Source organism: Pan paniscus, chromosome 9 (genome assembly GCF_029289425.2).
Source record: "Pan paniscus chromosome 9, NHGRI_mPanPan1-v2.0_pri, whole genome shotgun sequence".
NCBI classification, from domain to species: domain Eukaryota; kingdom Metazoa; phylum Chordata; class Mammalia; order Primates; family Hominidae; genus Pan; species Pan paniscus.
Genome location: NC_073258.2, coordinates 69,504,550 through 69,522,593, shown reverse-complemented (window position 1 = coordinate 69,522,593; position 18,044 = coordinate 69,504,550). Strand labels below are relative to the sequence as shown.

The 18,044-nt window shown below is 39.8% G+C and overlaps 1 protein-coding gene across 50 annotated transcripts in view; it reads right to left on the bottom strand.

Annotated features, from left to right (window-relative positions):
* The window catches only part of PPP6R3 (protein phosphatase 6 regulatory subunit 3), a 154,059-nt gene that overhangs the window by 46,018 nt on the left and 89,997 nt on the right, over positions 1-18,044 (bottom strand). For all 50 annotated transcript variants that reach the window (XM_024930605.4, XM_055094606.2, XM_034933199.3 and 47 more), the window contains 5 exons: positions 16,261-16,373; positions 11,832-11,945; positions 6,007-6,136; positions 3,260-3,412; positions 536-685 (listed from right to left, as the gene is read on the bottom strand). In XM_024930605.4, coding sequence (XP_024786373.2) covers positions 536-685; positions 3,260-3,412; positions 6,007-6,136; positions 11,832-11,945; positions 16,261-16,373 — 660 coding nt within the window. The remainder of the gene's footprint in view (positions 1-535; positions 686-3,259; positions 3,413-6,006; positions 6,137-11,831; positions 11,946-16,260; positions 16,374-18,044) is intronic.

Sequence of the window (18,044 nt, the reverse complement as noted above, 5' to 3'; positions counted from 1 at the left end):
TAAACCAAGTGTGGGCTAGAAATTTTAAAAGTACCATAGAACTACCAAGCAAGAAAAAATCTGAAGACTGACTTAGTAAAATTATCTCATATTTGACAGAAGAGAAAAAGAGACCCCAGGAAGAGACTCTCAACATCACAAAGAACTCAGTTCTCCTGACTTTCAGTCACGTATTCAGCAAAGAAACTACACTCTGGTCTGCCAAATAATAGTGCAAATGTTTTCCATAGTATTTAAATTTCTATGATTCTTCAAATCATCAAAGAATTTATATATCTTCAAACCTATTAATTTTACCAAATAAGGGGGCCACTTACCTTTTTTCTTACAAGACTGTTCATTTAATAGTTATTTGTCCAGTACTTGATTTATATAATGATTTACATGTTAAAAGTGAAACGAACACATGATAGTCAAATATTTAGACTCTGAAATCTAACCTCAAGCCCTTTAAACCTCAATTCACATCACAGTCAAGTGGAAAACTGCTATAACCAGGAGAGAGTGGGAGAAAAACGAGACCAAATAAGCTTACATGTTTTAATAACAAATTATCACCAGTGGAGTCTTGATCGGTAATTGTGGCATTTTCTGTGTTTTCAAAAGGACTTGCAAGAATCAGTGCAATACAAATTTCCACTTGTGTATGCAAAAAGTTATTCCATGTATACTTGAAGAACATGTTCTACAAAAAAGAAAAACCATGTTTTATTCGGTTACCTCAATGTTTAAGCCAATACTTAAATACATTTACAGAACAGTGATTTAATAAAGTAAAAATGATGTGCTCTCAGTCCAAAAGGACCAATTAAAAGGAACCTGAGTTCACATTAGTACTTGCATAACCACAGTTTCATTTTCTGTGGTTTCAGTTACCCACAGTCAACCATGATCTGAAAATAGGTGAGTATAATACAGTAAGACATGCTAATCCAAGAGATGACATTCACATAACATTCATTATAGTATAGATTTATAATTGTTCTACTTTATTATTAGTTATTATTAATCTCTTCCTGTGCTTAATTTATAAATTAAACTTTGTCACAGGTATGTATAGGAAAAACACATAGTATATATAGGGTTCGATAGCTGTGGTTTCAGGCATCCAAAGGAGTCTTGGAAGGTATCCCTCACAAATAACGAGGACTAAATGGGGATGTGAAGTATTGCTTTAGAGCCTAAATGGCATGCTATCTGCTTATCTGACATGCCAGAACTGGTATGGAATCTAGTAAAAAACCAACAACAAACATACAAAGACAAGAGTACGTTTCTCCAAGAGAAAGGGAGTATCTTTTTTCTCTTCAAAGCAACTAACACAAATAGTTAGCGTGGTAAATTTTCTACAATTTTCAAAAAAATTTATAAGAGGCCAGGCGTGGTGGCTCATGCCTGTAATCTCTGCACTCTGGGAGGCCGAGGCGGGCAGATCACGAGGTCAGGAGATCAAGACCATCCTAACACGGTGAAACCCCGTCTCTACTAAAAATACAAAAAAATCGCTGGGTGTGGTGGTGGGCGCCTGTGGCCCCAGCTACTCGGGAGGCTGAGGCAGGAGAATGGCGTGAACCCAGGAGGCAGAGCTTGCAGTGAGCCAAGATCACTGCACTCCAGCCTGGGCGACAGAGCCAGACTCCATCTCAAAAAAAAAAAATTGTAAGAATTTCATTTTGATGCAACAAATATTTACTGATGGTTTTTGTGCAGGGTATTGTATGAGATGCAACATGGCAGACAGAGATACACAAAAATACGGTCCACAGTCTTGAGGCGCTCATGACTCAACTCCAGCATACAAAAACTAGAGCTATCAGCAAAAACAAATGGTACGAGAGGCAGTAACGTGAATCTCCTGGAAGTACAAGGGTTTTCAAATTACTTGAAAAGGTAATAGCATTACAAAAGGGAAAGAATTTCTAAAAGTACAAAATGCCATATTTTGGAAGTCAATTTAGTATGTCATATTTAGGAAATGGTTGGGTCTGGTTATCTAATCTCAAAATGAAGAAGTAATGAGTAACTCCTCCAGTAGTCTTATCAAATTTAGTCTCATCAGAAGTAGTCCTAAAGATTAACAGAATAAATTAACAATAACTGTATATTGTTATTAGTAAAATTAAAGACCAGTGATCAATGACTTAGGAACGTTATATTCCCGGAGTTTTATACACTAGAAGGTAGGACAAAAACTACATCCCCAGAAGGCAATGACCATGCTAGCTATCAAAGAAACTGTAATTCTTTAAATCTTCATCTCTTTTTCCAAATTGCTCCTGTTTTCTGTGCTCTATACTGATTTAACCCAAAGCTGAAACCTAACAAAAATATCTCGGTGACGCTAGGAAGCACAATGATGTGGTTGATAAAGCACGTATGGGTTTGAAATTGGGTGAATTCAAATCTTGGCTTCACCACTCACTAGCCATGGAATGTATCCTCTCTCTGGGCATGATCTGAAAAACACATCCTCTCTCTCACTGTAATGTTCACCTGAGGGTCCTGGAGATCGCCCAGGATCACATGAATAGTGTACATAAGATGAACACTACAATGCCTGTCATACAGTGAACAAACACCTCCTTTGAAACTCCCCCACATCTCCCCCAAATATATGATGTGACCAGATGTCTTGTGAAACCTGCTAAAGTGTTAACCCTCGCGCTTTCTGTGCTGTGGGTGGCAGCACAGAGAGAAGAAGCATGGGCTCCAGAGCTGGGCCTATGGATTCTAAGCACAGACTCTGAAACTGGGGAATTCAGGGGTCACGGAGACCTAAATCATCCCTGGGCTTTTCCTTCTCCTTCCATCAGTAAGCAGGCTAATAACTGTGTCTCAAGGAAGAGTCAATCCAGACTCAAATCAATTAAGACCATATGGCATCAGGTACGTTATACAGATACCTCCCAGTGGCAAGAAGATAAAGGTTTGTCCCCTCACTAAATATGAACAGAAAACAATGCTGCACCCAGCAGTCATTGTCCACGAGACGGAGCACGAGGGAAAAGCCGATGTCTTTAATCATCTTCAAAATCCTATGTTACAATTCTTTATATAAAGCAACAGTAGATGCCTAGTGAACAATTACAAGCATTCGAAATTTATAATAAACTCAAGGCAAAAACTACATAAAACACCATTTATGCTCAGACCAAGAAAAGTCACTGACATAATGTAAATTTGTAAGGTTGTAACTTGGTTAAATATCCATGAAATATCAATGGCAAATTAAAATGTCTGTGAGCAGGGAAAATCTCACCAATATGACTCCAATGCTATTCAGCTCCATAAGGTCCCCATTTATACTGCTGGTATTGGTTTGAAGCAGGCTGGATATCAACCTAATGACATTCAACCGGGTATTCCCCACAGGAGGATCCAGCACACCCCATGTGGTCTTCATCACACTTTTCTGAAGAAGAAAAAGCTTTCCAATTAAATTCAGTTAAATGAACAAAGCAAATGGTGTATTTGCTAAGACATGACACTAGTTTAAACCCTGCAAACAACATGGCCTGAATTTTACACCTGAAACAACATCTAAAGCTGCTCTTGATATCTGTAAGATACAATGAAATAACCAAGCAGGAAAAAGGAAAAAAAAAGCAAGGAATTTCCCTGGACCATAAATTTTATAAGAAATCAAGTGTCTCCCTGCCTCAACATTCCAAGCTGTTATGAGAAGAAAGCAGAAGGCTACAGAATATCCTAGGAAAAAGTACAATATTTCAAAATCTGACCAGAAATCTAAACTAAAAGAAGTTATGGCCGGGCACAGAAGCTCATGCCTATAATCCCAGCACTTTGAGAGGCCGAGGTGGGTGGATCGCTTGAACTCAGGAGTTTGAGACCAGCCTGGGCAATATGGTGAGACCCTGTCTCTACAAAAAATACAAAAATTAGCCAGGCATGGTGATGCACACCTGTAGTACCAGTTACTCAGGAAGATGAGGTGGGAGAATCACCTGGGCCTGCGGAAGTTGAGGCTGCAGTGAGCTGTGATTGTGCCATTGCACTCCAGCCTGAGCGAGAGTGAGACACTGTCTCAAAAAAACAAAAAAAGGAAGAAGGAAGAAAAAAGGAGGAGGAGGAGGAGGAAAGAGAAGGAGGAAGGAGAAGGAGGAAGGAGGAGGAGGAAGGAAGAATAAAGGAGAAGAAGAAGTAGTAGTAGTAGCAACAGCAGCAGCAGCAGCAGCAGCAGCCGTGGTGGTGGTGGTGGTAGTAGTTGCTACAAGTGGTTTTGGAATACAATCCTCAGTCTGAGCCAAATCTGTGATAAAAATGCAAATTCAGACGTTGCCTCTGGATCACAAACCTGAAATGTGATCAATCTAAACCTGTTCTTGTCCATCAACAGGAGTTTCTATAGTCTGAAATCACAAAAGTAGAAGCAGAACATTTCCTAACTTTAGAAGTCTGAGAGGCAAGGGTGGCACGTAACGGCCTAGGTCAGGCTGCCCTTTCTGCCCCTCCCCATCCACATCAGTAGCCTCATCCCTCTGGCTCCCATCCTCCCGAGGACTCACAGAGCTGTAAGGCCCACAGTTCTGCTCTCTATGGAAAACAGCTCTAATTGGCAGGCTTTGTAAAAAACTTCATGGATCTACTTACAGACACATCATACAGTAAAACCAGGTGCAAACGGTACTCCGAGACAGACATATCATACAGTAAAACCAGGTGCAAACGGAACTCACTCAGTTCTCGGAGTAACAGAGAAGTCCAAACAAGACACTGCCTTACTTTTGAATCGGGGCCCAGAACCAGATGCCACCTGTTTGTCCACCCAGAAAGAAGATGGGTGGGCCACCTAAGACACAGGTCGGGCCCTTCCTCACACACCTTCTTCCCTGTCAGATCCTTCTCCCACCTCCGTCTTCCACTTGTGATGTTCTCTCCTCTTCTAAATCTTTTCTTTTTCTTTCCTTACTCTGTTTTTCTTCCCAGGACTGGCATGAAGGATGCCACTGACCATCATTGTCAAACACCAACAGAGGCACTTTCCCTAAGGGCAAGCACCAACACTATGGTCCACATCCAACACAGGCTGAATGCAGATAAGATGTGGCTGGAATGGAACCAGCAGAGTAACGCAAACTGTGAGCACAGTGATGGAACCACGACCTGCTCACCAATGGCATCAGGTATCTGAAAAGATGATCTGGAGCTGAACTAGACTCCCTTGGTTATGTAAGTTATCCTGTGCTCCCCCAACTCCAAATAGTTAAATAAACAGAAAACATCTAATTTACAAGTGAGAAACTAGTATTCTAAATTCCCAATAACTCACACAGTAGATAACCACAGAGATACACCAGATTCAATGATATAGGGCAGGAAAAAAAAGGAAACTTAAGAACTGTTACTGGGAACAGAACTCACACGGAACTGAATCTTCCACCCTAGACTCCAAAAGCAAGTGATTATCACCCTAATCTAAATCTGTATCAATCCAAGGGGCGAAAGAACACCATTTATAGACTGCTGACAAAACTCTTGTGGGTCTTCACTGAGGAAACAGTCATTTAAAATTAGCACATGGGAGGCTCTGTACTGAAAAACCCCCAAATCATATTCTCTCCAAATTGTATACTAACTTCAACCTACTCTTTCTTAAATAAGGTCGACTATACATCAGACATACACTGCTCCAACTCTGAGTAAGAAAACACAATTTCAAAGATCCGTTTCTGAAAGATTAGCTTTTCCTGAAACATTCAAAAATAATATGCTACAAGAAGAAAATTCTTTTTTCTTTATTGGCATGTAAGTACCCAAGAATTTACAGAAGAATGAAAAGGTAAACTTCCTAAACAGGTGAATATTTTGTTTAATTCTCCATTCTCCACTCAAAAGCAGTAAAAATCACTGGCAGTGTTATCTTTTCACTCATTTTGTACATGCAGACCACAGCCAGTTCTGCCACTCCTAAGGCCCGTACACATTCGAATGACTGTTTCAACCAAATTACTGGCTGGGCAGCCATGCTTAACATAGCTCCCCTACCTTGGGTGGCTCCAGCAGGAGTTCATGAAAAGATCCAAGTCTTCCTCTGATGGCTTCTAGAACACTCTTGTTTACTGAACAAGCTGAATGGCTCATGCCTGGTGGGCAGATCTCTATATGGCCTTCAAATCTTGAAACAAAGCAAGGAATTTTAGTTATTATAATTTCAGAACAAATCATTCAAGGTTATCGACCATATATGTCTTTACTTAATGATTATATAATAATGATTATATCAACTTTTCTGGCTGCGGGAAAAAAGGCTAGGAAAAAAGCATAATGAGGCAGAAGAGGGTTAATAAAACCTCCATGAGGCTCAGCCTCTATAACCTGCAACCCAAACAGCTACAGTATCAGGTAAGAAATTACATGTGATTTCTTCCCATTCTAAACCTTCTAAGTCTTCATAACTATTATACAATAACAAGTCTCTAAGTGACCAGGAAATTTGGAAAGCGAAAGGGATCCAACCTCTGGATTATAGGGCACCCCAAATTGCCTGCCAGTTTGGGGTGTTATTAATGAATAGGCCTATACTTGTTCCATACAGTTTTTCTTAGATAATCAACATTATTTCCTATTTAAAAGGTTTAAAATTATTCTACATAAAGTTCAATCTATACTCATTATAACCTACTTCTTACAGGAAAACAATTACAGGTAGAATGAGAACTGGGTAAATACTCAAGGATAAGAATTCTGGGTGACATTATAAATGTTTAACTTTCTAAGAACTGACAAACATTTCTATGAAGTGGCTGTATCACTTTCCATTCCCAACAGTAATGTGTGTGACTTCCAGTTGCCCTGCATACTGCACTGAGTACTGTCTATTCTGTCTGTCTGGTTTAGCTAAGTAGTGGGCTGAATGATGCTCTCCTACCCAAAACATACGTCCACATTCTAATACGTAGGGCCTGCAAATGTCACCTTCTTTGGAAAAAAGATCTCTGAAGATGAAATTAATTAAAGATCTTGAGATGAAAGATTATCCTAGATTACCCAGGGGGGCCTTAAATGCCATCATAACTATGCTTCGAAGAGAGAAGAGGCAAGACAGACACACAGAGGGGAAGGCGATGTAAAGAGGATGCAGAGGGGTCACAAGCCAAGGAATGCCAAGAACTACTAGAAGCTGGAAGAGGAATGCCTTAGTACCTCTGAAAGGAATCTAGCACCACCAACACCTTGATCTTAGACTTCTAGGACTCAGAACTGTGAGAGGATAAATTACTGCTTTGTTTTTGTTGTTTCTTGGGCTCAAGCGATCCTCCTCCCTCAGCGTCCTATGTAGCTGGGACTACAGGCACATGTCACCATGCCTGGCTTTTTTTTTTTTTTCGGTAGAGATGGGGCCTTGTCAAGTGATCCTCCCCCTTCAGCCTCCCAAAGTGCTAGGCATGAACCACCACATCCAGCCTAGGTACTCTTCATATACCTGGATGTAAGTCTTTTCTCACACGTTTTCAATATTTTCTGGCAGTCTGTGACCTATCTTTTAATTTTCTTAACAGAGTCTCGGAGCAGAATTTTAAAATTTTAGTGTAGTCTGAGTTATCAACTTCTGTTTTATGAATTGGGTTTTGGCAATGTATCTAAACAATCTGTACATGACTCTGAGACAAAGATTTTCTCCTGTTTGCTTCTAGAACTACTAGTTTTATGTCTAGTTCTATCATCCATTTTGAGTTAATTTTTGCATAATCTGCAAAACATATATCAAAGTCCAACGTTCTGCATAGAATACCTAACTATTCAGGACGATTTACTGAAAACGCTGTCCTTTCTCCGCTGAACTGCCCCCATGCCTCTGTTAAAAACCGCCTGATCATGGGGATGGGTCTACTTCTGGACTCTGCTCTGTCCCAGTGATCTGTATGTCTATTCTTTCACCACACTGTCCTGATTGCTGTCGCTTTGTATTAAGTCTCAAAATCAGAGTGTGAGTCCTTTTCTCTTGCAAAATTGTTTTGGCTACTGTACTTTGATTCTTGTGCAAGTTTTAGAATTCACTTGATTTCTAAAAAATCCTGCTTAGATTTTGTTCGGAATTGCATTGAATCTGCAGGTCCATTTGGGGAGAAGTGACATCTTAACAATACTGAGTCTTCTAATCCATGAACAGAGTATTTCTCTCCATTTATGTAGGTCATCTTTGATTTCATCAATATTCTATAGTTTTGGGGCATTAAACCTTGCACACATTTTGTTAGGTTTGTATCTTAGTATTTTCTTTTCTCTATGCTATAAAAAATAATACTTCGAAAAAATTTCAAATTCCAACTGCTCATTCCTAGTACATAGAAATGCAATTAACTTTTGAGTGCTGACTTCATACTTGCAATCTTGCTAAATGTATTTGTTAGTTCTAGGAGTATGCGTTTTTTTTTCTTTAATGTTCTTTAGGATATTCTACAAAGACAATCCTGTCATCTGTGAACAGATGCAGTCTCACATCGCCCCTTCCCCTCTGAATGTAGCAACACAGACTCCATCGCTACAAAACATAAAAAAAATTTGGCTGGACATGATGGCTTGTGCCTGTAGTCCTAGCTACTTCAGGAGGCTAAAGTGGGAAGATCACTTAGGCCCAGGAGATCAAGTCAATAGTAAGCTATGATTGTGCCACTGCACTCCAGTCTGAATGGCAGGCCTTATCTCAAAAAATATAAATAAAATGAAAGAGGGCTTTATCAGTTTTCATCCAAGTTCCCTTCTAATACTAATCTGCTGAGATGTTTTATCATAAAGGAATTTAACAAAATGATGATATGTTTTTTCTTCATTGATCTGATGTGATCAGATCTGCTGTCTGTTGATGTGAAGATTTTGAAGGATGAATGAGCCTTGCATTCCCAAGACAAACCATACTTTGTTATGATATATATTATCCTTACAATATACTGTTAGACTTGATTCACTCATATTTTCTTGAGAATTTTACATTTCAGCTCTTGTGGCATTTTGTTACTTGCAGTCGGCCCTCTGTATCCACAGGTTCTATGTCCACTGACTCAATTAACTGGAAATCAAAAATATTCAGAGAAAGCTGGGCGAGGTGGTTCACCTAGTCCCAATGACTTAAGAGGCTGAGGCGGAAGGATCATTAGAGCCCAGGTGTTCAAGGCCAGCCTGGACAACATAGTGAGACTGCATCTCTAAAAAAAGGTGGAAAAAAATGCCAAACAAAAAATAATACTATTTAAAATAATGAAACAGCTTAACATATATCATTTACATTGTATAAGGTATAAGTGGCTGGGCGCGGTGGCTCACGCCTGTAATCCCAGCACTTTGGGAGGCCGAGGGGGGTGGATCACGAGGTCAGGAGATCGAGACCACGGTGAAACCCCGTCTCTACTAAAAAATACAAAAAAAGTTAGCCGGGCGTAGTGGCGGGCGCCTGTAGTCCCAGCTACTCGGGAGACTGAGGCAGGAGAATGGTGTGAACCCAGGAGGCGGAGCTTGCAGTGAGCCGAGATCGCACCACTGCACTCCAGCCTGGGTGACAGAGCGAGACTCTGTCTCCCCAAAAAAAAAAAAAAAAAAAAAAAAAAGGTATAAGGAAACCAGAGATGATTTAAAGTACACGGGAGGATATGTGTAGGTTACATGCAAATACTATGCCATTTATACGAGACTTGAGCAACTGCAGATTTTGGTATGCATGGGAGTCCTAGAACCAATCCTCAGCAGATACAGAGGAACAAATATAGCTTTTGTTCCCATGATTTTGTGTAGTTCACTATAGTTTCAAAGTGATGCTGGCTACATAAAATGAGTTGGAAAGAGTTCCCTCTACTGTATTCTGACAGAGTTCTTCCATCTTTGGTAGACTTCACCAATTGAGCCTATCTAGGCCAGGAGTTTTCTTTGTTGAAGGTTTTCAATATAAGTTCAATTTCTTCAACTGATATGGGGCTGCTCATGCTACCTATTTCTTCTTGAGTGATCTTTGGCAATTATTTCCTCTAAGGAAGTTGTCCATCACATATAAACTGCTGAATCTGTTTAATGCATTGTTTGTAGTATTCTCTTATTATTCATCTGAACTCCACAGGAAACAGTGTTAAAGTCCATAGCACACAGTCATTCCTATTATTTGTAATTTGTCTCTTTTCTACTTTTTTCCTAATTGGGATGGAAGTTTATCAATTTTATTGATTTTTTCAAAGAACGAGCTTTCGGCTTCACTGATATTCTGTATTATTTTTCTCATCTCAAGTCCACTGACTTCTGCTCTGAATTTTATTATTTCTTTCCTTCTGTTTGCCTTGGGTTTAATTTGTCCTGCCTTTACCTTTAATTTGTAAGGTAGGAGCTTAAATCATTGACACACATTCTTTCTTCTTTTCTAATATAACCACTTAATGTTATAAATTTCCTTCTACTGCTTTAACAGCATTCCACAATGCAATGATGGCCTTGTAGCATGAGTAGCAAGAGGGTACTATACCGCTGGGGTGGGAAGAGGGCACTGTACCGCTGGAGTGGGAAGAGGGCACCGTACCGCTGGGGTGGGAAGAGGGCACCGTACCGCTGGGGTGGGAAGAGGGCACCGTACCGCTGGGGTGGGAAGAGGGCACCGTTCCGCTGGGGTGGGAAGAGGGTACCGTTCCGCTGGGGTGGGAAGACGGCACCGTACCGCTGGGGTGGGAAGAGGGCACTGTACCGCTGGGGTGGGAAGAGGGTACTGTACCGCTGGGGTGGGAAGAGGGTACTGTACCCCTGGGGTGGGAAGAGGGCACTGTACCCCTGGGGTAGGAAGATGGTACTGATTTTCCTAGAAAGAGACAGGTAGGCAAACAACCCCCAAACTACAACATACTTGAAGCAGTGCCATCACACTGCCCTTCCATTAGTATTGACCAAAGATTAGGCAAAGCAGCAACAGAGATCAGGAATTGGGGAAGCAGGGGTTGGTTGGTAAGGTTATCTTCACTATTTTGCTAGAAACCATAATTACACTGCTAAAAGTAAATCCAGAAACCCTGAATGGCTGAAGTTTCATATGCTAAGGATGGACTCTGTCCCTTGCTTAATGAATGAATTTTGGGGTAAAAAATACAAAATTCCAACCTCTACATCACACAATCCCAGAAAACTTATACATACCTCTTCAGATTCTCATGCTCTAAGAGCAGTTAGAAAACTCTGATAATGAGTAAATCTGCACTGGACATAAATTATAAAGAATAACATGACACACATGAAATGGCTGGTCCAGGGGCGAAGGCCACACATGTGAAAAACAAGACTTTATTTTTGATTATAAAACATGTAGAAGAAATTTGTCCTTAAAGCTCAAGCCACCTGCCCACGCATTTTAAGACAGCCTCTGCTCAAGTGCCTTCAAATGTGAAACCCAGGAAAACACCACCTAAAGGCCTAAGTATCTGCAGAAAGGAATGAAAGGAATCACAAGACAGAGAGACGTTCTGAATGGCCAGGAGAGCTACCCACTGACCAGGAACACCTATTTTTAATTATCATGAGCAAGAAATAAGCTTCTCTGTTTTTCAGCCATTATACATGTTTTTGATTATAGCATTTATTATAGTAGCATTTTCCTAACTACCACTACCAAAAAAATATATGACTAGAGTCTAAATACTGCCAATAAATAGTGTCACCAAAACATAATTTTCAACTGCATCCCAATATGTGGTATTCATATAAAATTAGGCTATGGTTTATATAGCAGAAGAAGAATCAGCAACTGCAATTCAAAGGTACGCTATTACAGCTTATCCACCAAGAATTTAACTCTTAAATCTGAAAGCAAAACAACATGGTTCATTTTGTAAGATATAAGAAAAGCTTACGTTGGTCGTCGTGTCTCAAGTAAAGTCAGCAATATCTGGATTGCACTGACTATGGCTGACTCATTTTTCTCCTTGTGGAAAATATTTGATAGAAGCTGCTCTATAATTTCTTGCCTAGGGAAACAAATCAATAATCACTAACTGCAGTATCACTTATCACCAACAACCTCAGAAAAAAAGACGACGGTACAAGACAAGCATCACTGAAGAGTTCATTCTTGGGCATATTTGTTTTACTATTTTATTTCTATATACTTATTAAAGTAGGCAATTGATCCTATTTATAAATTACACACATGCACCCGCACACAAACACACTCACTCACTCACCCTTCTATCTCTTTCCCTCAGCAAAATAACCTGGGCCATGCTTGTCTTTGCCAATTTTGTTGAGAGCCAACAGAATCTCAAGACAAAGTCACCTCCTACTCAAACCAAGACTCTGATGATGATGATGACTGGGGCTGGGGGTGGCAAGAAGACATAGAACCTTTCACCCTCACTAAAGAAGGGAAAACATTCAGAAAGGCTAATTAGAACCCATGAATGTTTTCCTACAAAAGCATAAATGTGTAATTAGCAAAGATCTAAAACAGAAAAAAGAAAACATCAGTTGTTGCATTTTACTCTACAAATAAAATTTGAAAAAGCAAAATAAAATGGCAGCAATGAAATAAATGTGACTAAATTAAATGTCCAAAAAGCATTATCTGCAGGCTCTTTCCATTACACTTCTCTCATACATAGTAAGATAACAATTAACATAAACCAGTTCATTGAATTTATATGAACATTCTAAAGGAAAACTTTAGTTTCTTAGCCTCTCAGTAATTTTCGAAATCCATGTGAATTAAGAAATGGACGCCAGGTACAGTGGCTCACACCTGTAATCCCCACACTTTCGGAGGCCGAGGCAGGCGGATCACAAGGTCAGGAGTTCGAGACCAGCCTGACCAACATGGTGAAACCCCATTTCTACTAAAAAACACAAAAATTAGCCGGGCCTGGTGGTGCACGCCTGTCATCCCAGCTAATCAGAAGGCTGAGGCAGGAGAATCGCTTGAACCCGGCAGGCAGAGGTTGCGGTAAGCTGAGATCGCGCCACTGCACTCCAGCCTGGGTGACAGAACGAGACTCCACCTCAAAAAAAGAAAAAAGAAAAAAAAGAAAAAGAAAAGAAAAAGAAATGGAATCTCCCTTACAGTGTGACATGCAGCTGGGTTGTCCTTGGTTGCTCACCTGACACCTCATCCCAAGGTATAGCTGTGTTCAGTGTACTGTACACCAGTTCCTTGACCACCTCTTGCCAACGTAGGGCAGGAAATAGGAGAGAATCTCTTTCTATTTTGGGGAAACAAAACTAGTATCTAACCGAACTTGAGAAGGTCCCCTTGCAAGAAGAGGTTTTTCAAGTACTCTCAGACCAGCAATAATTGCTTGTGAGATCTCTCACCAAAAGAGTACTATAAAAGTCACTTAACACACAGCAGTCTATACACTAACTATTAGGTCTGGAACCAAGCTCTGGAAAACAAACTATCTTTTAAAATAAACATGTTTTTCTTTCAACAGCAGCCTCACCCCAGGTGGAGGGGTACTGACAGCATGTGACTGTGGAGGTCCACACTCTCTTCATTCAACCATAGCGCTCTTACTCATCAGAGGGCACTGTCACTTTCGTCAATACAGATGCCTGAAGATGGCTAACAGAGGCCCTAGCCATTTCACCGCTGTGTCAAATTGGAAGTCTACTGTATCCATGAAAGAATTCTACTAATGGACAAGAAAAACATAATAACCAGCGAAAACTTGACAGTCAAAATACAATACCACAATAGCTACGCCATCTTCTGAGTTTTACCTAAACACGCAAGTATCACCAAACCCAGAAGAAATAATAAACCAAAGGACTGAAGCTTATCAAACAAAATAAAAGGAATGCCTTCACATTCTTTCAATAAAAAGATATTTAATTACATGCGAGAAAATATATTCACTTTCACATTTTAAAAAATAGCAGTTTCTGGATAGACATCACTAAAACTCATGATATGAGCTGTTTCCTGCATGAAGCCATCCAGGTTCTTTATCCCTGCCTTTGGGACAATGGCTCATTGTTTTTTTTTTTCGTTTTTTTTTTTTTTTTTTTAATGAGAAATTCACTTACAAAAAACCAACTGGCTCAAGTGAATGGGATCAAACCCAACTTGTTATAAGGTCATTAGTATCAAGAATTCAGATACAGAGTCTATTCTAACATAACTGTTTTTTAAAAATTTTTGAACTTCAAAAATTTCCAGTCACTAAATAAAATGCATTCAATTTAAGCCCAGATTGCTTCCCAAGCCAAACATTCTTTATTTAACACTTCAGTCCGCTTTCTGAGATTTCTTGGTACCTGCTCTTTAGCATCTTCTTTAACCTTAGCTCATTTCAAATTTTTCCATATGTGCTATCTGTGCTTAACATTTACGCATGTGATGTTCATATATACAGTGGAGTCCACACTGTGGGTTACCTGGCATCATAATATAGAGCTCGGCAAGCTATGTGTACATTATGTATTGCCAGTACAGTGATTTAATAATGTAATATCATCATTATTAAATAACTATGATTTATCAAATAGATATTACATATTATCACATAATATATCAAATATATACAGATGCTATTATGATTAATAAGTTTACTAAAATGGAAGTCTTTTCTCACTGTGTATTGTCTGAATCAACAGACACTAAAAAGATGTGCAGTGTGTCAAATATTAGAAGTGGTTGGTTCTTATTCTCAAACAGACTGTGGGAAGCACTGTGACAGATTTTCTTTCCACTGTTAAATGCAATGGAGGTTTTACTTGGCAACAGGGCCATTGATTCATCAGGTCCATGTATTTGAACACATTTACTCCAACTAATTTAATGATGTAAATCCTAGGCATTTACCTATCTTCATCCAGAAATTAGCTACCTGATCTAGGACTAAAACACAGCTTGAAATATAAAAGCTAGTGTGCACATGGGCTCTGGTGGCTAGGTTACACATTGGGTCCAAATAAAGCTGTGTGGACGGAAGGCTTGGAGCGGCACTGAAGAACTTAGCAATGACTACTAAGCAGTGTGATATTCAGGCAGAACCTGCACTGTCTACTATGGGAGCCATTCACTACATGTGGCTATCAAGCACCCAAAATTTAACTCGTCTGACCGGCATGTTCTAAGTGTAAAATACACATTGGATTTCCAAGACTTTGGGCAAAAACATTTTAAATTACATGTGGCTTTGATTCTATTTCCACTGGGCAGCACTGTAGTGAGCCATATGAAACTGCTGATATTCAACATTTCTAACCTACTGAAATGGCAATTTTACAAGGTTCAACCTAATTAATATCACACTTAGTATTTGAATGTGGGGTGTCTTATATGTTTTAAAGGACTATATATGCCATAGTGCAAGAATTACTAAAATGGGACAGGTAAGATGCCATTTTACTCAGAAGCCGGCAATCTTTTGTAGTTTTGCTACTTCAGAGAACTCAACCCCTTCGTATTCTACATGCTAGGAAAACACAATTCCACTTCGCAAAGACATGGTTGAAGACACATTAACTTGTCTGTAATGTATTCCCTGCCTGTCTTACATATGTCCAGGAAATAATACATTTTATTTTAATAAAACGGCATTATAGGTAGTTAAGCCAAAGATGCAAAAGAGCCTCAATATACAGCAGGAATAAAACGGATTGACAAAAGCATTAAAAACAACAATAGAAGTAAACCGAAGCAAGATTGCCATTAGTACTTAACAATGCTAGCTGTATGCATACTTCCCAATTATTCTCCCATAGTGAGGAGTGGCCTGATTATTCTCTATTAAAATAACGTTCAGCTGTTTGAATGCAGGTCAAATATACATGCCCATGTTGACAGTAAACATTCTTTTTAAAAACATGTGAATCTAGAAAAAACAGCACCCCATCCCCAAGCTGTCTTCAACCTAAACATGAGATAACTGTCCCTAATCGGCTGCAAAGATACAATAAATCCTTAAACATCATCTGACAAAAGCTGCTGAATAAAATGCACAACATTCGTACTTACACAAGACTATTCTTCATCAAAAGACCCTTGGAAGCTGTGACTACAGTTATTTCTAAATGACTACCACATCTTAGGATGGCTCTACAGAATTCCATTTTACAAATAATTGGAAAACTCAAAGTCTAGATATAAATGTCATTTATCTTCTTACCCTGCCAAACTTCTACTGAGATAAAAGAAGCAGGTTTCCCTACCTTCTCACCCACCCAAGGTTATTTTCAAGGCACATGATTCCCACATAAGGAACACTTACCAATCACTCACAATGGTAACACATGGAACAGCATCAATATGAAAGAAGAACAAGAACAGAGTTTTACACATACTTTTCTAGAGTGGCAAGCAGGGGGTCGGGCTCTGTACTGTTCTGAATTTGTAACATCTGGTCTCTGCTCAGGCGAACAATTTCACAAAGTGATTGTGATGCATTTGAATGTCGCTAAAGGAAAAAAGTACAATTTTAACCATAAAACATGTTAGAAGTTAAATTTATAATTTAAAAATGAAAGGGAAAGTTATTTAAGAAATAACAAATTAACACTGGCCATAAGCTTCAGTGAGCAAAAGGTCAAGGCCAAGAGAGATCACATCACGAGTATTGTATTTTGTCAGGTGAATGAGCTTTATAATAGTGCACAGTACATTACTGCTATGTGCAGGGAGATGTCGTCAAGGTTCTGATGAGGAAAAATTTCTAAAATAGTTGGGAAAAAATACAGATTGAGCATCCCAAATCGAAAATGCTCCAAAATTTAAAACATGACACTCAAAGGAAATACTCACTGGAACATTTCAGATTTCTAGGTCCAGGATGCCCAACCAGTATAATGCAAATACAGGTATTCCAAAATCTGAAAAAAACTGAAATCCAAAATACCTCTGGTTCCAAGCATTTCAGATAAGGGATACTCAACATGTATCCCCAAAATACACTCTTACCAGCATAGAAGGATGCACATACTTTTTTTGAATTAAAAAAAAGTTAAAGTACAGCTGGGTGCAGTGGCTCACACCTGTAATCCCAGCACTTTGGGAGACTGAGGCAGGCAGATCACCTGAGGTCAGGAGTTCGAGCCCAGTGTGACCAACATGGAGAAACCCCATCTCTACTAAAAACACAAAATTAGCCAGGCGTGGTGGTGCATGCCTGTAATCCCAGCTACTCGGGAGGCTGAGGCAGGAGAATCGCTTGAACCTGGGAGGCAGAGGTGACGGTGAGCCGAGATGGCGCCATTGCACTCCAGCCTGGGCAACAAAAGCGAAACTCCGTCTCAAAAAAAAAAAAAGTAAAAGCAAATACAGTTTTCTGGAAAATGCCAATGGATAAGAAATATTAAGCCTTCTCTCAGTGTATTGACCTTACAGAAAAGCTCTAAAATCTCAGCACCCAAACACATTTTATTCTCTGGAATAAGAAACTGAGCATAACTCAAAGACTGAGCAATGTGCTCCCAATACAGGCAGAACACTTGTATTCTAGAAGAGAGGAGAGCACAGATTAGGATATCCAAACCCACTGACTGGAATCAGGAGCCTAGCATTTCCTTGGTAACTATCAACTGGCCAGTATAATTTTAACATGGAATTCATCACTTAATACAAAACAGAAGTATCAACAGGACTGTCCAAAAACCAAAATTAACTTTCTTGTAAGTCATGCAGAGAAGGTACTCATGTCCACAATGCAGTGTCCTTCTCAAAAAACTTGTTGCAGAATTGGACTTCTCCATTATCAATTTCTCCTGGGCCCTTCAGACAGTCCCTACTGAGCAATCCTCTTCCTAGCCCATTGAGCAATCAAGTTCCTCTGCTCAAGAACATGAACCTAGCAAGGAGTAAGCCTCATTCATGGAAACTCCTCCCTGTCAACGGGGCAGGCCACACTCCTGTCATGGCTCTCCACGGCCTGCACAGGCCACACTGTCATCACAGGGAAACCTGCTCCTAGAACCACACTCCCCTGCCCACAGGAGGAGGGCTTATCACCCCAGCTAGGTTGAGAGCACCTTCTAAGCAGGGGCTCCCACATTCCCAATCCATGTCTGCACTGGATGTGTCCACAATGTCAACTCTGCTAACAGTAACAACTACTGCAAAGGAGCATACCTTG